The 26,717-nt window shown below is 39.6% G+C and overlaps 3 protein-coding genes across 6 annotated transcripts; 2 read left to right on the plus strand and 1 right to left on the minus strand.

Moving 5' to 3' along the window:
* Positions 1–1,015: 1,015 nt before the first annotated feature.
* Positions 1,016–12,904, minus strand: asb16 (ankyrin repeat and SOCS box containing 16). 3 transcript variants are annotated; one of them, XM_022665008.2, is made up of 9 exons: positions 11,702–12,904; positions 6,297–6,461; positions 6,144–6,196; positions 5,584–5,963; positions 4,201–4,468; positions 2,936–3,344; positions 1,833–1,916; positions 1,468–1,581; positions 1,016–1,335 (listed from the first exon to the last, which is right to left on the minus strand). In XM_022665008.2, the coding sequence occupies exons 4-9, from the start codon at positions 5,918–5,920 to the stop codon at positions 1,150–1,152; spliced, it is 1,398 nt and encodes a 465-aa protein (XP_022520729.2). In that variant the 5' UTR covers positions 5,921–5,963; positions 6,144–6,196; positions 6,297–6,461; positions 11,702–12,904; the 3' UTR covers positions 1,016–1,149. The 3 variants fall into 3 exon arrangements, with proteins under 3 accessions (XP_022520729.2, XP_022520731.2, XP_022520730.2); XM_022665010.2 differs by lacking the exon at positions 11,702–12,904 and adding an exon at positions 8,120–8,212; XM_022665009.2 differs by lacking the exon at positions 11,702–12,904 and adding an exon at positions 8,023–8,196.
* si:busm1-163l24.3 (uncharacterized) lies at positions 8,275–19,741 on the plus strand. Of its 2 annotated transcripts, none has more exons than XM_022665007.2 (6): positions 8,275–8,363; positions 10,241–10,497; positions 12,923–13,029; positions 14,526–17,321; positions 17,925–18,148; positions 18,805–19,741. In XM_022665007.2, the coding sequence occupies exons 2-6, from the start codon at positions 10,275–10,277 to the stop codon at positions 18,875–18,877; spliced, it is 3,423 nt and encodes a 1,140-aa protein (XP_022520728.2). In that variant the 5' UTR covers positions 8,275–8,363; positions 10,241–10,274; the 3' UTR covers positions 18,878–19,741. The 2 variants fall into 2 exon arrangements, with proteins under 2 accessions (XP_022520728.2, XP_022520727.2); XM_022665006.2 differs by having other exon boundaries at positions 8,288–8,377.
* A 2,492-nt stretch (positions 19,742–22,233) lies between these two features.
* Positions 22,234–25,398, plus strand: si:busm1-163l24.4 (uncharacterized protein LOC368754 homolog). Its single transcript, XM_015603209.3, has one exon. The coding sequence runs from the start codon at positions 22,326–22,328 to the stop codon at positions 23,193–23,195; it is 870 nt and encodes a 289-aa protein (XP_015458695.3). The 5' UTR covers positions 22,234–22,325; the 3' UTR covers positions 23,196–25,398.
* Positions 25,399–26,717: the final 1,319 nt, after the last annotated feature.

Below are 26,717 nucleotides of genomic sequence, written 5' to 3' on the forward strand. Positions count from 1 at the left end.
AAATAATGAGATAGCAGTTTACTTAATAGAGAAAAAATGTGCTGGACTTTTATTTGTTAATTTTAGGTGTTGGGAATGGGCCTCCATAGTTCTTAATATTGATAAAAAATATAAAATTAATTGATCAGCTCATTCATGATTTTTGCTGAAATAATAATATAATAAATCATTACCTTAATGCATCAAATGCACAGAACAAATTATTAAATTAAAGGAACTGATTGTTAAATTGCTTGATTGATTTAAAATGTAATTCTGTAAATCTGATGTCATTCACTCAATTTGACAATGTGTTTGTTTAATTGAACAGATTCCTTGATTTCTCATTCACGACCTTAATAAACCATTACCTCAATTTAGCAGTTGTGTAGTTTCATCAATTCGTTAAATAAATTCCTTCAATGTAATATATAATTCCTTCTGATCTGAGTGCACATAATTCATTAAATTGAAGGAATGATTTAATTACATTGAGAGGAAAAAAGTTTGGAACATGTTTTAGATGCTGTTTGTATGTCCCAATGACTGTTTATAAACTTTTGTGAATTTATATCTACCCTGAACCAGCAGAGATGTGTTTAATACCTTCAAATCCTCTTAGGGTTGCCAGGTTTGTGTAGTAGTCTGAAGTGAGCATAGAGTGGAGTGAGGTTTTAAATTTAGTAAATAAAAGTGCACACTCATCATTACACTGCTTAAAACACTTATTTAAACCACAGTCTATGGCATGGCCATTAGCCTAGTGGCATAAAAACTGGGTGAGGGCAGTTGCACTTGGATCCATTTTTATTGGGCCCCTGATATAAATACTGACACTGTGCACTCATTTCATTTCTTATCATCATAGGATACTCTTGAGAAGATAAGCACTGTGGCACTGTGTCTAATTTTAAGGGGGCTAAAGGTATATAACGCCCCCAGCATGGGAACACTGTTCTCTGAAATTATGGCACTACTTAGCAATGTTTCCAAGTCTAGTAGAAGGCCTTCCTTTGACAGGTACTACAACAAAAAAGCAGGTTAAACTCATTTTAATTTCCTTCAATTTGAAAGAAACAACGTCCCAATGCTTTTGTCCATATAGTGTACTTAGTGAGCACCCTCTGAACAGCCAGTGCAGTAATGTCTTTATTGTTTTAACTTCATGGTTCAGTGGATCTCTCCATCGATGCGCAGCAGCAGGTACTCTCTCAGTGCACAGGGGATATTCAGCTTAGTAATGGTGGAATGACACTGAGCCCCCAGGTGGCGTCGCAAGGAACACCGACAGAGGTGCTGGAGCTTGCGAGGCTGACCAATCATCCGCCAAACAGAGTCAAAGAACGGCCTATGCTCCTGAGGATGGGGACAAAAAGCACAATGCAGTCAAATCGTAAGTCTTCGTAATGTAATGATCAGCTGTAACAATAGAACAGCCTCATGTTTCATTTGTATCTTTATGTAACAGGTGTAGAAGCTATGCACAACCTTCAGCAGCTCATCTGGAACGTCCTGTAGCCATTCTTCACAGGCCGGTACCACCTGGAAGCAGTTCAGTATCACCTCCAATGTGTTTGGGGAGAGCACACACTCTTTCAGCATCTGATGACATGGAAATACGCACACAACACTTAACTTACACTAAATTAACTTTAGTCTTTTACATTGAATGTAATATTGCTTTCTTCTCTAATAAAGATAATTTGTATATGTATATAATTACAGATAATTGCTATTTATGTTATTAATATCAGTGATTAGTATAGGTTTTGTCATTTAATTCTGTTGTATATTAATGCTAAGCAGGGTTGGAATTTTGGAGCTTAAAGGTGTATTCAGTGTTGTGTTCTTACTCTGGAAGAGGGAGGCTTTGCTCCATGGTTAAGAAGTGAGCGAGCTATCAGTTCTGGGTACTGGTCTGGATAGTCCTCCACCACCTTCAGAGAAACAAAAAAAGTGAAAAAAAAATATCAATCTCTTTTCCAATGTTTGCTAAACTGATTAATGACCAAATATAGAAAAAGGATAACACCTGGATTTAACTAAGCAAACAAGTTAATTAACCCTAACTGATGCAGTGAGCAGCTTCTTACTTGCTAAACAGCTGTGTGAAAAGACACATCCTGCGGTTGTGAAAAAGATGTTAATATGTTTTAAAAAGGTCAAATTATTGGCATGCATAAAGCAGAAAAATTATCTAAATGGCTGAAACTACTAAAATTGAGTCCAGAACTGCCCAACGCATTATTAAAAAGTGGAAGGACAGTGGGGAAACATCATCTTCAAGGAAGGAGTGCGGTCGGAAAAGATCTTAAATGATTGACATTGGCGATCACGTCAACGTTTGGTGCACTCAAGTATATGTTTGGTAGTGAAAGTAAGAGCATTTCCACACACACAATATGAATGACACTGAAGAGATACCGAATGACCAGCTGTGTAGTCTTAAAAAAATCAAAAATAAAGTGTGGCTAACCCGCAAAAACGACTTTAACAACTTTCAGAACGACAGAACGACTTTCTGCTAGGAAGCATAAAGATTGGACTCAGGAGCAATGGTCGCAGGTCTTCTGGTCTCATGATAAGTCCAGATTTACCTTGTTCCAGAGTGAAGGGCGTGTCAGGGTAAGCGTGGCAGCTAAAGCACTTATCATTACTTCTATTCTTCTTCCATGTTACTAGTATTGTTCCTGCTGGGAATATTACTTAAGAAAAATTCGAAAGAATCTGTTGGCTGGGTAGAGGCTTGGTTTAGGACATCTCAATCCTATCTAAAATCTGTGGGATGTGCTGGACAGTCAAATTTATAGAGGCCCCATCTTGTAATTTACATGACTCACATTAACAGAAAAACTTTGAAAGTGCAATTTAGTGGTCTGTGTTGATCTAGGGCCCCTAGAAAGGCCAGAACCAGGAACTCAAACCACTAATATAAACCACTCTTTGTCTCACTCACCTGCAGCAGGCAGTCCATGGGTGTGTATCCTGCACAATTGACTGCATGTGCACGTGCCCCGTGCTGCAGCAGCAGGTCAGTAATGCGGTAGTTGCAGTTTGCGCAGGAATTATGCAAAGCGCTGTGCTGCTTCCTGCCTGCTGTGCATGCGTCCGCTCCCGCATCCAGCAGCCGCTGCACCACCCGCAGGTACTGGCCTGCCTCTGAAGGTCGCTCTGCCCCGGCACATGCTGCGTTCAGAGGGGTCTCGCCCTCGCAGCTCTGGGCAGTCACATCAGCTCTGTGCACCAGCAGCAGCTCCACATGCTCCTCCAGCCCCCGCCGGCATGCCACGTGCAGCGGCGTGAGGCAGGAGTCCCTCTGAGTCACATTTACATTAGCACCATTACTGACCAGCAGCTCTGCACAGCTGAAAGAGAACATCCACACACAGCCATTAATCAAACATGTTATACACTATTGCCAAAAGTACTCGCTCATCTGCCCTTAGACACATATAAACACATATGAATGACATCCCGTTCCTAATCCATATAGCTTAACATGATTTCGAACCAGCCTTAACTTTTTTTAGGAAGGCTTTCCACAAGGTTTAGGAGTGTGTTTATGGTAATTTTTACCGAAAATGCCTGGCTCACAGTCTTCGCACTAATTCATCCCAAAAGTGTTCTATCGAGTTGAGGTCAGCCAAACTCACTCGTTAATGCCTTAATGGACCTGGTGTAAAGTCATGTTGGAAGCATGAAATTAAGAGTTCCTTTCATTGGAACTAAGAGCCTGAGCCCAAATTCTGAAAACCAACCCCACACCATAATCCCCCCTCCACCAAACTTTACACGTGCCCCAGTGCAGTCACATAAGTACCATTCTCCTGGCAACCGCCAAACCCAGACTCATCCATCAAATTTCCAGATGGAGAAGCGAGATACATTCATTCATTCATCATTCCTGAGAACACTAAACACCAATGGATGCATTGTGTTTGGTGATGTAAGGCTTAGATGCAGCTATATTGATCTCACCTACTTCTAGTCTCTGTCTGCATTTGACTGCAACGCAGTTCTGGACTTAACTCAGATATGATGTGTCCCTGTTTTTTTCTTAACTTTTGTCTTTTACTTAAGAAGCACAAGCCTGTTGTAGTACATTTAATTTGTCAACATTTCACAATCAACAGACCAATAGAGTTCCACTGACACTTAAAAAGGTGCAGTTGTTGTTGTCTCAGATCAGCTTAGCTACACGTTTTCTGGTTCTCCACTCACAGGTAGGTGTCGGCAGTGTTGCAAAGGTGGAGAGGAGTGCTGCCATCGGCAGTTGGCAGGTCGGGGTCAGCACCGTGGTCCAGTAGCAGCTTCACGCATGTGTTGTGGCCCCCTGAACAGGCATCATGAAGAGCTGTGCGACCCCCAGGGTCAGCGTCTACATCAGCTCCTCTAAACAGAAGCTCCTCTACACAGTCAGAACGCCCCCTGCCTGCTGCCAATCGCAGCGCAGATGTCTGCTTCACTTTCGAAGATAAGGTCCACATGCCTGAGGGTGTGGGAGGAAAGAAAAAGATTCTCAGAAGAATTCAATTAAAGGTAGTTACATATATAATGGATGAGATATTATTATTACATATAGGCACTTGTATATATATCTACAAGTATTGACAAAAAAAATCACCAAGAAGGAGTTGTTGGAATTAAATAAAAATGAGTATGAATATAATCAAGATAGATGCACACTCATATGTTGCTGAAGTTGGCATCTCCATTGGTTCAATAAATGTATAAAGGAGACATCTTTGCGAAACTCTTGCAGTGTATGGGTGAGCATTATCCTACTGAGAAATGGCAGTTGGGCAACGGCTCCACAGATAAACAAACCAGTGTTTAGGGTAGTGTGTTGCTCCACACATACTCACCACATGACCTCCTTACTCAAACCCAACCAGAACCTGGAGAATCTGGATTTGTTGCTAAAGACAATACAGTTCCAGGTAGTAGCAGTCCAAGTTTCTCATTTAAGACACCATTTGCAAAACCATAGGCGTGGCTGGCTGATACACAGCTCATATGAGGGGCAATTCAACTAAATTACCACCCTAAGTCTTTCAACTGGACAAAATGTCTTTAATTGTGATGTAGAGGCATGTCTAGCAGTCAATGATCTCTCATCAAAAGGTACACTATTCAAAAGTATCCTTTTTGTGAAAGACAGCAATGGAAGCATTTTTACACACTTTTGTGGCACACAGCAAAAAACTGCAGAGTTAAACAGTTGAGAGTTGATTTTTACTCTTAAAAGTGTAACTTTAACTCATTCAGAGTTGAATATTTCTTCCATCTTCTGTACTGTAAACTGTGACAAAGTGTTGTAAGCGCACTCAGAACTGCAATACAGGATTAAAGTTCCCATGCAGTGGAAAAATACACTGTATTAGAAACCAAAAATCATATCAAAGTCATATCAAATAAATAATTTCCTTGTTTTTATATATACCTAGTTGTGCATCAATCAGGGTTGTTTTTTTGTCAATGAGTGTATAAGAAATGTGGGACATACTATACAGTTTCTCATATTTTTATGTATAAACATAAAGCAAATAATACAAATACAAACATATGTCTGTGCATGTAAGTGGGCACATGCAAGATCCCTACCCATCTCCGGTGTCCACACCATCTCCTCATGAACAATCTCCATCAGTGCGTTCACCATGCCAGGCTCTTTGAGAACAGCGTACACACCCTTCATGTCTCCCCACATGAATGTGTTGTGTATAGTGGGGTCTCTGCAGTGTATCTGTGGCGGAGGAGCCCGTACTGTCTGAATCCTCTCTGTACCGTGCCTGAGCCTTGGAGCGGCTGGCAGAGGCCGTCTGGTCATGGCCCTCCTGTGGGCTAGGGCCCGGCGGGCATCTTCCCAGTCCTGCAGCTCCTGCTCCAGTCTCAGGGAGCGCAGGGAGGCTGAGGTGAAGGCAAATGTGTCCCGGGACATTACAGCGAGGGCTGTAGGGTTTTATAAGGAATCTCTCTCCTAGCTGTGGGTCACAATGGGGAAAAGTAGCATAGCTTAAGTACAGTTTGTCCAAAAACACATGTATACTGTGTACAATATGTAGGTAAAGCTTATAAAAATATTTTTTGTAGCTAATATATAAAGTATGAGTCTAAGCCAAGAATAATATTTGCATTAAAGGACATGATCTAGGCCTACTCACCCTCAATGAGTCTGGAGTATGAAGAGAGACTGAAGTCCTCGCAAGACTTTCGTCTGGCCAACACATATACAATATATTACCTATATTTGAATTAGTTTAATCTTGCTCTGGCACTGACACCTTGCTGTTGATAAGATTAAGATAAAGGCTTACCCAACAGACTGGATGTCCTTTCAGAGTTAGCATAGCCAGTCACAAGATATTGTTGACCTGGCACACTGTAGAGCCCATGTTATTAATAGAGTAGAATGTAAGGTGATATGTTCCCGCTGCACTAGCACTAAATCACCAGGAGAGAGCAGCAAAAGAGTAACCCAACTGAAAAGGAAATTGCACAGATTTACACTCAATTCTTGAGACGCAGACAAATATATTTATTTTTTAAAATGGTATAATGTATAAAAAATGTCAACAAATACATATACAACACCAAAATGTTTGTACACCTATTTTCAAAACTCAACATTTCAAAATGAAATTTAAAAATTGTTGGTATCTTTGTATGACTGCTTAATTAGTTTCCTGATGACAAATATTTATACAAATAAGTCCTTCATAGAAACGGCTTTGTGTTTTCAGAAAAAGTAGTGTTTTTTTGTTCATTAATTAGTTATTTAAAACATTGCAACAGCTGATGGTAAAGTTTAACAATTGCAAATAACATACCTTTAAACATTTCTACATGTGAACACATATACTATGCCCAGGCAGAATTACAATATGAAGTCCAATATCCAAATACTGGATAGAGATTTCTGCCCCACCCGCTCCTCTCTAGATTGATACATAAAGTCTTACTCTGTAGCTGATCATTGAGTATATTAATATGTTTCAATATCCAAAATGCCCATCTCTAGTACGATAGTGGTGGTGGTACATTACCCAGCTATGGTTAACAACCTTACTGACGTTCAGCAGAAAAAAAGCCATCTTGCCCATTTAATGGCAGCAGTACTGTTTGCATACTGTTGTCTATACCTGCCAACCCCGAGTGGGACTGGGGGAATGGTGGTGGGCAGATTGGGAGGCTATATCTCACACGCATTTTGTGACATACCGAACAGTTGACATAAGAAAATACTGGCTAAAGCTCTGCTGACAAAAGCTGCCAGTGCTTTAACTTAGTATGTTTCCTTAACATCTGATGATTCATCCTGATCATTTTAAAAGTTGCTGAAAACCGAGTATATCAGGTTTGCATAAAATAGAAAGCATACAGCATCACAATTTCTAGTGTAACTTGTCAGCGGCGTGCTTCCCAAGAACATAAGTCCATTGTTTGTGTTTTGATACTGAGATGCAGACCCTTAGTGAGTATCGGTAAGTGCGGTTAAATCAGTAAGTTAACTACACTGCCTGGCCCAAAAAAAAATGTCGGCACCAAAAAAATGTCACATACTCTAATATTTTGTTGGATCGCCTTAAGCTTCTATTGCACTGTGGGATTGTTTCGATAAGCTTCTGCAATGTCACAAGATTTATTTCAATCCAGTGTTGCATTAATTTTCACCAAAATCTAGCAGCAGCATTGATGATGGTAAAGTCTGACTGCTGTTTAAAGCCTTCTCCAGCACATCCCAAAGATTCTCAATGAGGTTAAGGTCTGGACTCTGTGGTGAACTCTCTCAATCCATATGTGAAAATGATGATCTCATGCTCTCTGAATCACTCTTTCCCAATTCCTGCCCCATGAACCCTGACATTATCATCTTGGAATATGCTCGTGTCATCAGGGAAGAAGAAAAATCCATTGATGGAATAACCTGGTCTATATTCAGTATATTCAGGTAGTCAGCTGACCTCATTATTTTAGCACATACTGTTGCTGAACCTAAACCTGCAGACCAACTGCAGCATCAACCCCACATCATTTACTTACTTAAATCCAGGAGGTGACTTGTTTTTTGTGCAGGCAGTGTCATATCGCACAGCTCTGACTGCAGGCTGTGTGTTTAGGGTTAATCCTCTGCACTTACTTCCCACTTTCACTTTCTTTTCTTCAGCAATAGTTAGGTCAGGTAACGTTAAGCTGCGCACTCAGGAGGTGAAAGGGTGAGGTTAAATCTGAGAGATAGTGTAGATAGTGCTGCATGAACAGTGAGATACACAGATAAGGAGAACAGATCTGCCGTGTTTTATTCTTCAGTAATGAAGATGAAGCTGTGGATATTGGAGCTCAGCTTGCTGCGACTGTTTTACTGCTGATCACACAGACTTCCTGTAAGAGTCTCGGAGTGAGTTACACACACACACACACACACACAAACACACACACAGCTACACACAGTTACAGCTAAACACAAGTAAATACAACTAAACACACAGTTACACACAGTTACAGCTTAACACAGCTAAATGCAGCTAAACACAGCCACACACACAGCTAAATACAGCTAAAAACAGATAAAAACAGCTAAACACAACCACGTACACAGCTAAAAACAGCTAAACACAGATAAATACAGCTAAACATAGCTACACACAGCTAAATACAGCTAAACACAGCTACACACACACACACACACAGCTAAATACAGTTAATAACAGCTACACACAGCTAAATACAGTTAAACACAGCTACACACACAGCTAAATACAGCTACACACAGCTAAATACAGTTAAACACAGCTACACACACCTAAACACAGCTAAATACAGCTAAACACAGATAAATAAAGCTAAATAAAGCTAAGTACAGCTAAACACAGCTAAAACACACAGCTAAATACAGATAAACACGGATGAATACAGCTAAACACACAGCTACACACATCTAAATACAGCTAAACACAGTTAAATACAGCTTAACACAGATAAACACAGCTACATGTTTAAAAGAAAGTTAACGGACATGTTTTAAGTTGTACCCGCAGTTACCTATGGAAGCCCATTCCCGCCACCTAAAAAAAATAAATAATCCAGCAAAATGTTTTTTTATTATTATTAAGTAAACTGCTATCTCAATATTTTGAGATACTATCTCAATATTTTGAGATACTAAGTCAATATTTTGAGATACTAAGTCAATATTTTGAGATACTAAGTCAATATTTTGAGATACTATCTCAATATTTTGAGATACTATCTCAATATTTTGAGATACTATCTCAATATTTTGAGATACTAAGTCAATATTTTGAGATACTAAGTCAATATTTTGAGATACTAAGTCAATATTTTGAGATACTATCTCAATATTTTGAGATAGTATCTCAATATTTTGAGATACTAAGTCAATATTTTGAGATACTATCTCAATATTTTGAGATACTAGGCTGTACAGAGACAGAAGCAGGTGAGACAAAGATGCAAAATGGATACCATCATTGAGGACTACTTCAGACGTGGATTCACAAATCATGAAATATTGGAACTTTTAGAGGAATCACACAATATCAAAATAAGCCTCCGGATCTTGGACGAGGCTGAAGTTAGCTTCTTATTCGCCAGTGTCTTATTCAGATTTCCGTTCCACCTTAAATACTGGCTGAACATACATGCGGCCGCCTGTAGATGTCGCATTTTAACAGTAAAAAACAGCATGTAAGCAAAGTGCTGTGAAAACGCTCTGAATAAAGGGGAGAACACAATGCGAGGGACAGAGTTTAACTCTGAGTGAAATATAATGTAAATAAAATTAAATATGAATTAAAACGTTATTGCTCTCACTTTTGGCCTAATTCCCAGGTCATTATCTACAGGTGGCCGCATGTATATTCAGCCAGCATTTAAGGTATCTCAAAATATTGACTTAGTATCTCAAAATATTGACTTAGTATCTCAAAATATTGACTTAGTATCTCAAAATATTGAGATAGTATCTCAAAATATTGACTTAGTATCTCAAAATATTGACTTAGTATCTCAAAATATTGACTTAGTATCTCAAAATATTGACTTAGTATCTCAAAATATTGAGATAGCAATTTACTTAATAATAATAAAAAAAAATTGCTGGAGTATTTTTATTTTTTAGGTGGCGGGAATGGGCTTCCATAGTTACCCCTCTCTATTACAGTGTAGTATTAAGTAAATGAGGTGAATAAATGTCAGTAATAAACTGTTGAACGTCGCTAAATCCGCACTGTGCTCGCAGGACTTGAGGAGGTAAACAAGCGGTTGTCCAGAAGATGGCGGCGGAGAGTCGCTCGGAGTATGAGGAGGGTCGCCCGGGGTGTGAGGAGGGTGGCTCGGTGTGTGTTGGCGGTTTGCCCGCTGATATGGAGCAGGAGCGGCTGGCTGATAAGCTTCTCATTCATTTTCTTCGCTCCAGAAACGGTGGAGGAGAGATCACATCAGTTAACATTAAAGAAGTTAACCGGAGTGCCGTGATCACTTTTGAAGACAGCAAAGGTCTCTCTCTCACTCTGTCTGTCTCACTCTCCCCTCACTCTGTCTGTCTGTCTGTCTGTCTGTCTCTTTCTCCCTCTCTTACTCACTGTCTCACTCTGTATCTCTCTCTCTCTCTCTGTATCTTTTTCTCTCTATATCTCTCTCTGTATCTCTCTCTTTCTTTCTGTCACTCACTCTGTATCTGTCAGTCACTGACCCTATCTCTCTCTCACCCTGTCTCTCACTCTGTATCTCTCTCTGCTCCCCCCCTCTGTTTCTCACCCTGTCTCTCTCTGTCACTGTCTCTCTGTCACTCTCTCTGTATCTTTCTCTCTCTCTCTCTCTCTCTCTCTCTCTCTCTCTCTCTCTCTCTATATATATATATATATATATATATATATATATATATATATATATATATATATATATATATATATCTTTGTATATCTCTCTATTTTTCTGTCACTCACTCTGTATCTGTCTGTCACTGACCCTGTATCCCTCTCTCTCTCTCTGTCCCCCTCTTTCTGTTTCTCATCCTGCCTCTCACTCTGTATCCCTTTCTCTCGCCCTGTCTCTCACTCTGTATCTTTCTCTCTGTCACTCTTTGTATCTCTCTCTCTCTCTCTCTCTCTCTCTCTCTCTCCCTCTCTCTCTCCCTCTCTGTCGCTCACTCTGGCCCTCAATTCATTTTTTTTTCAATTCAAAGAAGCTTTAATGGCATGACCATAGTAAATTACAGTGTTGTTAAAGCATGAATGAATTAATTAATTAGTTAAGTAACAATTAAAACGTATTATTTAACATCAGTGCATACTTATACAGTTGACATACACATAAACAATTTACTAAGGTTAATTATACATTAATTATCATTGTAATCGATTGTTTGGATATCTGTGTGGATTATATTGAAGCTATATGAGTAAGTTATATGATTATCTCTGTATTATTTATGTATCTTTCACACTCCCTCTCTCTCTCTCTCTACAGAATATGTAGAATCTGAATTATTATAATTTTTATTTAATCTTTAGTTTAATATTTACTGTTATTATATTAAAAGTGGGCAGGGCTATTCCCTGTGGTCCGCCACGCCCACTCTCAAGAATTATTTTATTCCGCATTTGTTTTTTTAATTTCAAATGGTTCATATTAAATGGTCACACAGCAGCTAGACTCGTGTTCAAAACCAGTCCAAAATGTGGACAGTCAGTTAACCTACCTGTGAGACACTTTATATGCTTTGTCTTCGTAATAAAACGTTAGCCTCTGTTGTGTTAAACTAATCAAAATGGCGTGTGTTCGGTTGCTCAGCAACCAGGGTGTTGCATTGTGGTTAAAGCTGTCCTTCCGTAAAATCCACTTTTTCTTGTTCTTTGTGAAATACAATAGGTATCTCTTAGTTGTATATGCATGCTGCTTGTGAAACTGTTCCTGTGTGTGTGTGTGTGTGTGTGTGTGTGTGTGTGTACAGCTCTGGGAAAAAAAATGAGACCACTTAAAAATGATGAGTTATTTGATATTTCGCCATTTCTCATTTTCTGCAAATAAATGCTCTAAATGACAATATTCTTATTTGGAATTTGAGAGAAATGTTGTCCATGGTTTATAGAATAAAACAATAATGTAAATTCAAACATATACCTATAAATAACAAAATTAGGAAGACTGATTAAGAAACTGAAGTGGTCTCTTATTTTTTTTCCAGAGCTGTACAAATTACCTCATTAAATATGCTTTAAAGTGTCACACAGGAAGTTTAACTGTTGTTTAGCCACATTTTAGACATGTTTTGAGCAAGAGTCTAGCTGCTGTGCGCATGGTTGAATCTGCCCCTCTCTCTCTCTCTCTCTCTCTCTCTCTTTCTCTCTCTCTCTCTCTCTCATCATATTGTATTTAAAGTGAATTCAGTGCTGATGTTACAAAAAGAAAAACAATTGAACTATTAAACACCACCATTTAACATTTAAATGTAAGTCTTCTTTAGGTAACAAATGAGAAGAATGAGGTATTTTAGATGGGTAGTAATTAAAATAAAATATATTCATATGCTGCTTCAGCAATGGGCTGCTTACTCTTTTACATTTTAATTAAGTCTGTGGCCTTGTATTTCCTTGCCATCTGGCCGATCCTGCAAAGCTGCCGAGAGATGTTTGTTATTTATAGTCAGTTTCCTGGCGAATAGAGTGAGTTATTTATTGGCCGTATAAAATATTTTGGCTTTCTTTCTCTCTCTCTCTCTCTCTCTCTGTCTGTCCCTCTCTGTCTTTCTCATTATTTGCAGAAAGAATGAATGAATAGAATTTTCATCCATAAGTAAGATTGTTCTTGTAAAGACTTAAGGTTAAAAATTGTATGTGTATGTTTTTTATGTACGAAATACAAAAATTGCTGAGTAATTCAGCTCTCAAGCGAGATTGATCTTCTCTCTGCCTTCATCCAGTTGCCCTCAATGTGCTCAGTCATTGCCCACACATCTTGAAGGTGGACGGCAAGGAATACAAGCTTTCTCTTAGTGTTCCAGGGCAAGAGTCATCACTTCTGAATAAGGTATGCTAGGATGTCCTTTAATTTCAGGGTGCTTTTACACCTAACTTGTTGGGTCTGGATTTTTAGACTTTTCAGTTTGGTCCAAACCGAAATAGCAGACTTGACAGGTTCCTTGAACCACGATCCAGACCAAAAGGAGGTGGTCCTGGTCTGAATCAGTTGAACCATGATTTAATTAGTTTGCAGTGTGAAAACAGTTTCCTAGATGGTTTGGACTTTTGGGGAGATTAGGCACAAGACCTGGAAAGACTACTTGCTAAATTGTCAATTGTCTATTCTTCAAACCAACCAGTGTAAAGTGTAGATAGACAAGATGAAGTAAAGTTCTTTATTCTATTCACTAGGGGTGGGAATCTTTTACTATCTCACGATTCGATTCGATTCCGATTTTGGGGGCCACGATTCGATTCAAAATCGATTTTTGATTCAAAACGATTTGATTTATAAAAATTTATTGAAAACTTATTGAAAAAAAAGCCTCCAAAATATACACTGGTCCTGGAGAAGGTAATGTGTTACAAAAACAATAAAATGTGCAGGAATGTGGGTCTTCAGTGACAGAGGAATCACTGGGATATCACAATGACGTTAATGAACAATAAATAAATAATAAATAACACTGCTTTATTATAAGGCTACTAGCGGTGGTGTGTAGGTGACGCTGCTGGGCTGATGTGATGATAGCAGTGGAGCGCTAAAGTTCAGGAGCAGCTGCTGATTAACTAGTTAATTTTAGGCCGTTGTATTTCTTCAGAAAGGGGGCAGGAGGTGGAGAAATTAATTCATATTGTCCATTCCTTAATTCCTCTGTGATGGGGAGCTGAAATTAGCTCTGATTAGCTTATTGTTATTTTTCCGTTCCGCCTTAAATGCTGCAGCCCGCTGCCACCTGTAGCGTTATTTAAGGTGGAACTGGAAAGTTAGCTAGTTAGCTAGCTAACAGAAACTGAAACTAACTACTAGCGATCTTTTTTATGCTTGTTATGAAGCATTCTGCCATAAAACATTAAAACTACACGTTAATCTAAGGTAATATAGTGCTTGTTCTGCCATCTTACCGGTGATTCTCATACACCTACGCTCTGTGTGGGTCTGACGGTAAGTTCAAACTGCAGCGGCCACGGTCGCTTTGGGCAGTGGGAGGCGGAGCGAAAAACGCTTCGTGCCGCTGCAGTGTGAACTTACCGTGAGGGGTAGGGCCAAGGGAAGAAATGGGATTGGACCTTAGAATCGATTTTGGGACATTTTAAATCGATTCTGAATCGTAGTAAATGAGAATCAAGATTCTTATGTGAATCGATTTTTTGGCACACCTCTACTATTCACTAAACTACAATGTGAAATCAAAACTAACCGGACCACAATGTTACAATGTAACAAACACTTAAACCTTGGTGCAAAAAAAAAAAGTTTCAATTTTATAATTAGGGAAACTTTCTCTCTTCTCGCTTTCTGACGTTCCTTTGTTCTCAACCATTTACTGTCTCTCCCCTCAGGTAATCCTTGATATGTCTGTGACCATTGACTGCAGTCAGCTTCCTCTGGGTGAAGAGACTGTCCGAAACCTCTGTAAGAAATATCCAGACCTTCGTGTCAAGTTCATCAAACCTCAGAGGCACTGCACCTTACGTGGGCTCCACTCAGAGATCCAGGCTGTTTTGTCTCATCTGGTGGAGCTCCTTAGAGACATTGACCCTCAAGGGGCAGCATGTTCATCCTCAGGAAAAGACAAAAGAGTAGGTTCAGGCAGTTTAAAAGAGCAAGAAGAATCCAGACCACCAGACTCACTCCACGGACTTCAAGTTGGTGAACTGGGTTCACTGTATCATGAAGCCAAGTCTTCTGAGATTTTGCCTCAGAAATCAGGTGAAGAAGGGAACTCCATGGATCTGCCATGGGAACAGGAGCACTTTCCCTCTTCTGGGGACATAAAAGGCTGGATCGAAGAAGCAGATGCAGAGACTCAGTCCCTAATCATGGAGGCTGATGTGTTTGCGTACCTGAGCAGTAAGAGTGAGCGATACAAGCATATACTCCTCATTCATGGGGTGCGTGTGGTGGATGCAACATCTGATGGAGTTACCACACTGTACCTGCAGTCAGATTCATTGGCCAGGACAAGGTCAGAGGCGGCAAAACACATGAATCAAGCCAGCAAAGAACTTAGTCAACTCTACCAGCAACTGGAGGGTAATCTGAGAAGAGCCCAGGTTCTGAGGAGCATGGTTGGACTAGAAGGAGGGGACACTAATGCATTTAAAGAATTACAGTCTTTACTGCCAAAGGTGTTGCTCACCTCTGATCAGACTTACCTATACATTGTAGGTGAGAGCAGTGAAGTCTCTCAGGCAAAACAGATGCTTCTTCTTGGTTCAGGGAATGGCCAAGAGTTGAGCCCTGTAGCAAAACCTTCTTGCCCAGACGCAAGACAAGGAAGCTCATTTTCATCAACCCTGTCAAACTGCTACACCTCAACATCTGATGAAGAAGCAACACAAATGTATGAAAAAAGGGTAGGATCCAGAACAGCAGTCCTTAAAACAAACGTTTCAAGTACTGAACAAAAGGCGAGAGGTACTGAAGGATATAAACTGGCAGCTCGATTCAAGAACTCTGAACTGGGATTACCAGGGTTCCACCTCGGAGAAAGAGGGAGAAGTAAAGAGCTCCGAGAGTTAACCACAACCTCGAACAGGTTAACATTGGCATCAAACTTTGAGCCATTGCCCCCCTTAAAGTATTCCCTAGGTTCTGCAGGTGCATTAAGTGGGGACCAGGCTGGGGGTTCTCTGGTTGGTCCCCTCAGAGTGACAAGTGCACTGCACTCAGAAGATATCTTATTCAACAACGTGGAGCCCTTTGGAAGTCCGTTCAAAGCTAGTGGATCACTGTCATCCAAAGTTAGTGGAATAAATTCCACAGAGTTCACCTCCACATTTACACCTGGAGTCAAAACTACACCCAGTATCTCTCAGAATGTCCTTGCAGCACTTGACACACCTACACAATCTGCATATCCATCCACCGCCAGGACTTCCTTAAAAAGGTCAAGCAGTTTCTCTGGACGGCCTTCCCCAAAACTGGGTACACAGAAGACTGGGATCACTGAAAGATCAAGACCTGCCACTGGAATGACAGAAAAACAGGCAAAATCCAGTAGTCTTACAAATTCCTACACTGTGTCAGAAGAAGTCATAGTGCCTTCTGTGATGTGGAATTACATCAAAGAGGCCTATCGCTCCCGATTGGATGCCATGATCTCTGATCTGCAAGTGACAGAGATCCTCTCAGACAAGGACAAGGTCAGGGTTATTTTGAAGGGACCAGAGTCATCCGAAGTGGAGGAATGTAGGAGTAAGCTTCAGAGGTTCATAGCTATGATAGATACAGACTTTTACATTCAAGAGCATCAACTGGCAGATCTTTGTGTGTCCGAAAGCAGTGAGGCATTCAAGACATGCTGCTCAAACATTCGCTCACGCTTCAGCAAAATCTCAGTGCAGAGCACAAAGGACACTGTCCTGCTGATCGGTCCAAAATCGCTGTGCTTGCAGGCCACTGAAATGTTAAAAGAAGTGTTTTTTCATGAAGTGCTGAGTTCTGTACCTCCAGTGAATAGCCTCACCCCTCAGGAACCTATAGCTGAAGGTGAGGTCAATGATTTGGCTGACCAGATGAGACCAAATGAGACCAAAGCTTACACGGAAGGTTTGGAAGCATCCAGACGTAAAAGTTCCCAATCTGAGGCTTGGACTGTGAGTTTTAACCAGTCACCAAAGCAGAAGAATTCTGGTAAGGAGAAAGCTAAGGAAGGTGAACCAGGATGTTTGCAAACAAACAAGACTCTTGCATCTCCAAGCCAATCGCCTGAAGTAAGCGAAGTGGAGGTGGGAACAAAGGATGACTGGACAACTCATCTGTCACTCACAACACAAAGAAAACAAAAATCCACCTCCAGTACAACTGCAAAGCAGACTGGTCATCGAGTGCGTAGCAAGTCAGAACTCCCCCTGTTGGGTCAAGAGAGTGCCCTGCCACATCATGATCAGAACACATCGTGCTCTAAAGCAATGACAGCCGAAGAGCCCTCACAGAAATTGCCTGTGCATTTGCTTAAACAGGAACCGACTGCAAAAGAAGACCCTAAAGGAAAAGTTGTAAGCAAGGTTCCAAAGCATGCACAAGGCATCCAGGGTACCATGAGATATGCAGAACTTTCACAGACCTTGCAAGGCTACCACCGATACACAACAGTCAAGATCACCTACTGCATACCTGATGGCATCCAGGGGGTACAAGCATTTTTTTTCTTCTGACTATTAGTCTTAGAACTTTTGTTCTTTTAAATGACACTTTATTAGGTACATCTACCTTGTGTTTGTGCTTATAGTCCACTTTATCAGGTCATGACTGGCTAGCTAGCTAATTAGCACTAACTCAACCGATGCACAGTTCTGAATGGAAAGCTTAGCTTGGTTGTGCTGAATGCCCTATAGATAGTTAGCTTAGTCAAATTAGTGCCCATTCCTTCAGTAGAAAGCTTATCCATTTCAGCATCCAGCTTTCGACTGACGCTTTTAATTCCAGGTCCTTTTATGTTTCAAGGGATGTGTGTTTTGAAGGGTGCTCAGCTTGTTTGGCCCTAATCCTGTTTAGCTACTCAGCTAAATAGCTAAACAAATTAGCACCAATTCCACCAGTACAAAATTGATATCTGTATTAAATTCTAGCTTTCAGTCAGATTACAGCTTTTAATTTAATATTTATTTAACCGCTCCACAGCATAATGCTCGGAACTTTATACTCCTCTAGCCCACACATCTAATTAGGCACGGTACAAGAGTCCAGCGAGTGTATTTGCTCATACCTCTCTTCTGTATAATTTTTCCTTACAGGAAGCGGATCCTAACCCTGGGTCACCATTCAAAGGAGGTGTATTTGAGGCTTATTTGCCACTTAATCCAGTAGGACAGGCCTTACTCCCAAAACTGGAGAAAGCTTTTAAGCAAGGGCTATCCTTCAGAGTTTTCCCCCCAAAAAATGGAGAGGACGGCCCAGCACGAATATGGTGGAATCGAATTATTCCTCATAAGACCAAGATGGAAGGAGGGAAGAGTGGGTGTGTAATCCCTGTTATTCCTGTTGAGTTTGTTGTGATGAAGACATTGTTCATATGAATACTGAGATTATATTGTATTAACCAGTATAAAGAAATATAGATATAACCTCCTGAGACCCTGACCCTGTCAAATAAAAGATGTCTTCAATTAGAAATTGTTGTTTATTGTCAAAATGAAGAACTATCTCCAAAAACTAACTATTATCTTTCGACATTGAGCACATAAACTATCAGGAGAATAGTTTCAAACATAAAATTGGATGATAGTTTTGTGTCTGGCCCATGTTTTTGTCTGAACTGGCTGTAGAAACCTTTGACTGGGATTCCCACACTTTTGATTTCAATCAGTTGAGTGATTAATGTTGTCATGTGACCACTAGGTGATACAGCAGTGTGTCCATATGAGGCCAAAGGGTTAAAGTTTTGCAAAATTATTAAGTATATTGGTGCAGAGAAGCAAAAATATGATGTCCTCATGTGAGGACGCAGGGTCTCAAGAGGATATAGATATATTGTGATCCAAACTTTGGGCATATTGTCCTGAGTATAACTAATAAAAGCTTGTTCGGGTAAATATTATTGGATTGAGATAAGGAAAATAAATAATTATCCGATGGTAATAATAATCCCGTGTGTGTTTGTGTGTTTGCCTGCAGAAATGGATATCCAGACTCATCCTATCTGTCCCTCTTATCTGAGGCACTGAAGATCTATGGGATAAAAGACTGAAAATGCTGACTGAAACTATGATCCAACCATATTCATCAATATACTGTCTATAGTCTTTCAAGATAGAGATTTTTTAGAATCATGTGTATATCAAGTCAAGAATGTATACATTTACAATCAATGTCAAGATTTTTTAAATTTTATACATATATAAATTTTATAAGTATATATACTACTAGTCAAAGTTTCTTTAGAACACCCCTGTTGTTTAGTGGTCCAGTAGCAGACAAGCTGCATGCTTCTCTCTTGTACTCACACGTCTCTTGGTGCAGCTGTGCAGCTATAGCTGTATCAGTTTTCTCCAGTTTAAAAGAGTCTTTTAAAGGTTGTGTAAATGTTGAAGTAGAGAGTGCAGTTTTAATACTGCTTTACTACAGACAAAGGCTTTGTAAATTCTCATTTTTAAATAAATTTCCAAAGCAAAGTATATTTACATTGCTACTGACCAGCTTTAAGCTATTAACCAATGACTTGTCTTTCATTTTTTTACAGTATACATTTCATCTTGTTTTTTACAATATACAGTTTCCTTTCTTTACAATATATTTGTTTTAGTTTTTTTTCTTCATTTTTATATATATTTATTTTAATATATACAGTTTTTTTTTGTTTTTACTAAGATTTCAGGTTGTTCACTAGACATAAAGGAAATAAAGGGCAAAAATAAAAAGAATCAACTAAGGGTGGAGTAAAACTTTTGACTGGTAGAGAAAATATATTTTCAGTTCTGTATTTGAAATTAAATGAAAAAAGTTTTAGTTTTTGTGAGTACTGTAAATCAACATGTGATGTTTAATCTGTGTGGAATATTTGGTAAAAAATGGTCCAGCTATAAATATTTTGTTTGTTTTATTTTTCATAATTATATTATGTTTTGTGTGATGTTATTTTTATACTGACTGAAAAAAACCTTATATACTTACATGCCACATACTGAATGTAAATTAATCTTGAAGTCTTAGCTTGAGGGGGGGGGGGGGGGGGGGGGCAGTTTGGGATTGCCCACACCTGTATAAGGTACGAGGTGTTATCTTGTGAGCGAGGCTAAATCTTGCTAAGCATGTTCTTGGCAAGACAACATAAATTATGGGAGATGAGACATATTCCTTTCTAAAGTTTTGCACTGGCCATTTAACAATCCTTATTCTATAGTGTTGCATGTGTACGGGAAAACATCATAGAAGGTATTACCACCCACAGTGGACAGCAGTGACTAGAAGCAACTACGGCAATAATCACACCCAGTTTCAATGCAAGAAGCCCTAAATGATATTAATTCTAGGTTCATGACGACCTATTGTTCTAGATCACACACAGCAAAGGAATCTGGATGACCCACTGCTCTGCCCACACATTACCATTTTTTTTTTAATTCACCAACATGGGTGCTCATGAGTGCCTGTTATAAGCACTTGATAACACTGCAGTGTGGCATCTTCTGTATTTTGTGTTTAAGTGAGTAAAAAATCATTACTAAACGAGAATGAGACAGCGCACCTGTTTCCATGGCTTCAGCACACTGTTAGTGTGCTGTTGTGTTCTATACTTGGCAACCCAGGGTGTGGAAATGGGAGTGGAAGAATAGCGGTGGGCTTTTGATGTTTTGAGGCTACAAGCCACACAGAATATTGTGACATACTGAACAGTTCAAATAAGAAAATACTGGCTAAAACTCTGTTGACACCAGCTAACAGTGCTTTAACGTAACATGTTTCCTTAATGTCTGATGATACATCCTGATCATCATGTTATGAGTTACTACAGAATATATAACCCTTAATGGCCCTTTAAGCAGCAGTGAGGTGATGTGAGCCAAAAGTAAAGCCGTTTTAAGTCAAGCCTTGTCTAAACACCCATACACTTTAAACTCTCACACTCGCTTTACCCACCCTTTCCTACCAAACAATTTCATTAAAGTGCCCTTCCACGCAAGACTTAGGGTTTAGGGCGAGATCTTCACCACACAGGTTAATGGAAGTGTGCCATACCTCAAATAAATGGGATTCCTGAGAACCTCAGAAAAGTACCGAAGCTCACCAGACTAGATCAGGTTACAAAGCATTTTTCACAAGAGTTGTTTCTCAATCCTGGTCATGGAGGCATGCTTTCCTGTACATGTTAGTGGTTTTAATTCTGTGACACACCCCCTGCTGCTCTGAAAGATTAGCTAATAAACTAAATAGTTCATTAGGTGTACTGACTAACTACGCAGGGCAGGGTGCCTCCAGGACCAGTTTTGAGAAACAATGGCTTGTACCAATTCTTTGTTAGGCAAATGATGCAACACCCTGACTCAGGTGGACAAAAAAAAAAATCAAAGCCATTGAGGCAGCGGGTAATGACTACCAGCTGGAAGTTAATAATCCCCAGAGTTCTCCACCGGTCTGCCAGAATCTGATAATGAAAGTCATAATGTAATGTTTTTGCCAAAATTTATTTCATGTTTCCCTTAAGACCCAAATTTGTATGTGTCTTTTGCATCATTCTTAACTCAACAAATAACAACCTAATCCAGCTTATCTTGAGAGAAGCACTGGGGTCCAGAAAGAGCACCAGGTTGCATGGGTTGCTGTGGAAACAAGATTGGCATGCTAACAAACCTTTAGCATCTTCTTAGAACCCAGCACTTATGTCACTCTTGATTTGATGAGGTCATTGTTTGATTGTTTGTTGTGAGTGATGCAAAAGACGCACTGAAAAATTCCCCAGCTTAGAGATTCATAAAGGAACATCTTAAATTAAATTTGAGCATCCAGAGTGAGATGCTTCTGGACAATTACAATTGTATATCACATTTCAAACCACCTCCCAATATGGTTTGAAGCAAATTTCCAAAAATCGAATTTCAAAAATCAATCTGGACACTATCTAGATATGCCAAAAAACTTATTTGAACATAGTCTTAACATAGCCTTAGAGTTTTAGTTTAAAGTACAGTTTTCTCATTTCCCTGTTAGAACACATCTACTAAACCTGGCCATAAATAGGTTTAAGTTAAGTCACATGAGCTTGAGCAGGAAAACCAAAAAGAGTTCCCCATTCCAACTACAGTACTCAGATTTATTTGGTTTGATTTTAGTTTCATTACATATAACAAATTTATCGTATGTAACCATTAGAAAAATGATCAATTAAGCAAACAAAATATATATATTTTTTACCAGATAATTTGGCAGTAGCTCTTATTACATGCACCAGATTTCAGAGTACAGACATTCATGGACACTAAGGAGTTAATTTATTTCCTAGTAACTGCATTTCAATAGTTTACTCAAAGATATTCAAGACCTGTAAAACTGGTCGTACCACTGAAGCACAACCCTTTTGCTTGCATACTGAGTCAAACTTCATTTTCCTTCTTCTACACACAAACACAAGATACAGCCTGGAAGCCTCTTTTGCTCTTCAACGGACTGATTTTAACAGATTTCTTTGTGAACAGAGCGAAATGGCAGAGGTTGCTCTGGAGGACCAAGAACCATTTAACTGCCCTATCTGCCTGGACCCACTGAGAGATCCCGTGACGATTCCTTGTGGACATAACTACTGCATGGCTTGTATTGAGGACTACTGGAGTCAGAATGAACGGACCTACAGCTGCCCGGAGTGCAGGGAGAGCTTCACAACTAAGCCTGTCCTTAACAAGAACACCATGTTTGCTGAAGTGGTGGAGCGCTTCAGAAAGGCAAGGCTTCGAGACCCCTCTCCTGGCATCTCTGAACCTAGAAAATGCAGTTTCTGCTCTGGGCAAAAAGTCCAGGCTGTCAAAATGTGTGAAGAGTCATGTTGCGAGGCGCATTTTGCTCGTTACCAGAATGCAAACTTGCGAGAAAAGCATACTGTGATAGTCGTCGGTGGAGAACCTCCAAAGAACATCTGCCTGCAACACAACATGCCACTAGAGATCTACTGTCGAACAGACCAGCAGCTGATCTGCTCCCTGTGCTTTGTGGATCGCCACAGAGGACACGATGCGGTTTCAGTTGGACTGAAAAGCACAGAAAGACAAGTGACCGGTGACTCTCAGGAGAATAAAAGGGAAAGCCAGCACAGGAACAGGCGTGGGTCACATGAGCACAGCAGGAGGAAACGCAGGCACAGCAGGCATGCTAGTGGACATGCAAGCAGACACAGGAAGAGGAGTCTGCATTCAAAACACAGGCATGAAGCAGTTCACCATGAAGGCCATGGACGTGCAGTTGCCAGGCATGGGCATGGTGAAGGAGGTGGACATACGCTGGACCGGAATGGAAGAAGTGGAAATCCACAAAATGGAGGAAGGCACAGGAGTAGCCGGCATCAACCAAACTGGCACTAGAAGGAAGAATGATGAATTTATGAGAGCAATGTGGTAGGTTGATGAATTAGCCTTGCTAAATGGCCACCAATAGGGGCGAGTGTTTGAGTGAATGGTTGTATATTGTACCACCCTGTCCAGAAGGCCAGAGGGTATTCCTGCCTTGTGCCCAAATATTCTGGGTAGGCTCTGGACCTACTGGGACCCTGACCAGCAAACTAGGCACTAGAAGAATGGCTTAATAAAAGCAACAGACTGGTAACACCTTTTGGTGGGTAATCTTGCCTTGTGCCTAAAGATTCAAGGTAGGCTCCGGACCTACGGTGACCCTGACCAGCAAACTGGGCACTAAAAGGATGGCTTTATGAAAGCAATATACTGGTACCTCCTCTGGTGGGTATTCCTGTCATTCTGTCCTGTTCAGTCATTCTAGGTAAGCTCTGGACCCAACACGGAACTGACCAGCAAACTGGGCTCTAAAAGAATGGCTTTATGAAAGCAATGGACTGGTATACTGTTGAGGGGACATTCCTGCTTTGTGTTCAATGATTCTTTGTAAGCTCTGGACCCGGCGCAACCCTGACCCGTGAACTGGGCTCTAGAAGAATGGTTTCATGAAAGCAATAATAGACTGGTATCCTGCCCTAAGACTCTGAGTAGACTCTGGACCCACTGCATTCCCTGACCAGCAAAATAGACACTAGAAGAATAGTGAGGAATGTGGGGATGAGAAAGATATCGGACATAATAAGACTTTAGAGTTTCAAAAGGCCAAGTATGGGGAGGGAAACGATACTGTGAATTCTTATTCCAGGAAAAAATTAAAATAAAAAAGAGACACTTGAGAAACTTGAAATTTTTATAGAACAGTCAAGTGCCTTGGCTGTAAAACACATTTCCTTGGGAAAGTATTGATTTTATTTCTTGTATGTAACCATTATTTGTTTTTATTGCATACTCTTGCTGTTGTACGCCTTGCAACCAATAATTGCCTGTAGGCTCCAGGATCCAAAGTTTGGGTAAGATGAATGGACAGATGCAGTTTGCTGTTGCAATAAAACCTTGTATCTCGTTAACTGGTAATGTTAAAGGACATGTGCATTGTGTAAACATTTCATGACGAGCTGATCAGTGATCCTATTTTAAAAATTTCATGAATAAGCGTGCATACTCTTAAAAATAAAGGTGTTTCAAATGATTCAAGTGATGCTCCAGAATTCAATTTCTAGATTTTGTAATCCTTGGTCCCTGATCAAAGTCACCAAATATTTACTTTAACTGTTTCCTTTACCAAAATCCAGTACTGAAAATTGTATTCAAGTCCAAATTTGTAGACTTACGGAAGGGGTGGGCAGTTTTGGGCTTTTCCTGCTCAAATCTCACTAGATTCACCTGTTTATGGCTACATTCTTCAAAGTGATGCTCTAGAATCCAATCCAATCCTGGACTTTTGAAATGTTTGGTATGTGTGACACTACATGGACAACCAACTGCATTAACTGTTACTTGCAATAACCCTTCCATAACACTTTCAGCCGAAATAAACATTTAAAACAGGTTTTGGATTCCGGTCCTGGTTATTGCACACTTACCCTGCTCAATCTCACAGGATTAAAACGCTTATTGGGCATTTAGTATGCTTGCCAGAGCAGGCAAATTATCAAATGTGCTGGACTGCCGTCCCTAGTTGCCCATCCCTGACCCAAGATGTTATAGAAACCTTCTGGTTCCATGAAAAAACATGTTTGTAAAAAGAGATGCATGGTTTACAAAACCTTTCAAGTTAGGGTAATCCATTTCCACTACAAACATATTTATTTATGGAACCAAACATTCCAATCCTGGATTTTGTTCTAATCGGAAGTTAAGGGAAACGATAACATACCTGATTGCCCACACAATGTCAGACCTACAAAGACTGGAAACTGGACTCAAGGTCTAAATTCAAAAACATCTGGTGTAAAGTATCATTTAAAGAATCACTTGAAACACCTTTATTTTAAGGAGTCAACAGTCATTAAACAGGACTGTTTTCCAGGGTAACTTACTGTAGCACCAGATCAGTTCATCATTAAAAACATTTACACAGTTTGAAGGTCAGTGCGAACTGGTGAGTTCATATTGATATACAGCAGTTAGTTATATTTGTAATTTTATTATTTGCACTGTTGTCAGTAAAAGTGGAATAAAACATCTTTGTATTTTATTTTGTATTGTCATGACTAAATATTGTGTTGTACTATAATCTTGATTTTGGAATATTTTTGTTCTCTATAATAAACAAATTTCAAATCTAATTCATATTTAAACCTTTCAAGAAAATATATGGATAAAAAAACAAATGTAATGCATTCTCATTTTAATTGCTAAACTTACAAATAGCTAATTTCTTTGGCCTTTTTTAAGCATGTTTTGTGATGAGGCCAAAGGTTAGATTTTCTTCTGAAGTCTGCAATATATACATACATAACGCCCGCCTAACCATTTCTGTAACAAACCAATTGTTGCCTAAAAAAATAACTCTTACATACAGCTCTGGAAAAATATGAGACCACTTAAAAATTATGAGTTTCTTTTAATTTAACAAATTGAAAACCTCTGGAATATAATCAAGAGGAAGATGGATGATCACAAGCCATCAAACCAAACTGAACTGCTTGAATTTTTGCACCAGGAGTGAAGCAGCATAAAGTTATCCAAAAGCAGTGAGTAAGACTGGTGGAGGAGAACATGACAAGAGGCATGAAAACTGATTAAAACCAGGGTTATTCCACCAAATATTAATTTCTTAAAACTTTATGAATATGAACTTGTTTTCTTTGCATTATTTGAGGTCTGAAAGCTCTGCATCTTTTTTTGTTATTCCAGCCATTTCTTATTGTCCGTAGTGTATAAAACCACAATGTTCATATACCCATAAATAGCAAAATAAGAAAAACTGATTTAGAAACTGAAGTGGTCTCCTATTTTTTTCCACATCTGTATTAAAACTAAATAAATATATCTGCATTTACTTTTGCTCCAACTTCAATAACCTCTTTAATTTGTTTTTAATTATATAACATTTATTTAGAAGTCACATGAGCCTTTATATGACATCCAATTCAATAAATTGGCGTGCACCAGTATTTAGGTTCATAAAAGGTATGCAATATGTTTTAATGTGTTTATGCAATAGATTATTACAGCTTGCTTATAAAAAAATAAAGACCAAGGAACGCAAACAGTTTTTTTTTTGTTATGCTCTTTTATTAGTCCTGGAAAACATGTAAGGCATAATGGTAACATCACACACAGAAGCGTTACAAGCTCTACGGTCCTCACGACCACGTGTCACGTGAGCCACACGCGATCCAACCCAGAGTCAAGCACAGAAGCAGCGGCACTTCAGAGGGTTTCAAATAGAATGGAGAGAAAGAGAGAGAGAGAGAGCACTAATGGAGGGTCTTGGAGAAACAAAAGGAACAAAAACTTCAACAGAAATAAAACAACCTGTCGCTCTTCTCTGACGTGTGTGGAGGAGAGGGTTGTTAATACGGGAGG

Source organism: Astyanax mexicanus, chromosome 19, assembly GCF_023375975.1.
Source record: "Astyanax mexicanus isolate ESR-SI-001 chromosome 19, AstMex3_surface, whole genome shotgun sequence".
NCBI lineage: Eukaryota > Metazoa > Chordata > Actinopteri > Characiformes > Acestrorhamphidae > Astyanax > Astyanax mexicanus.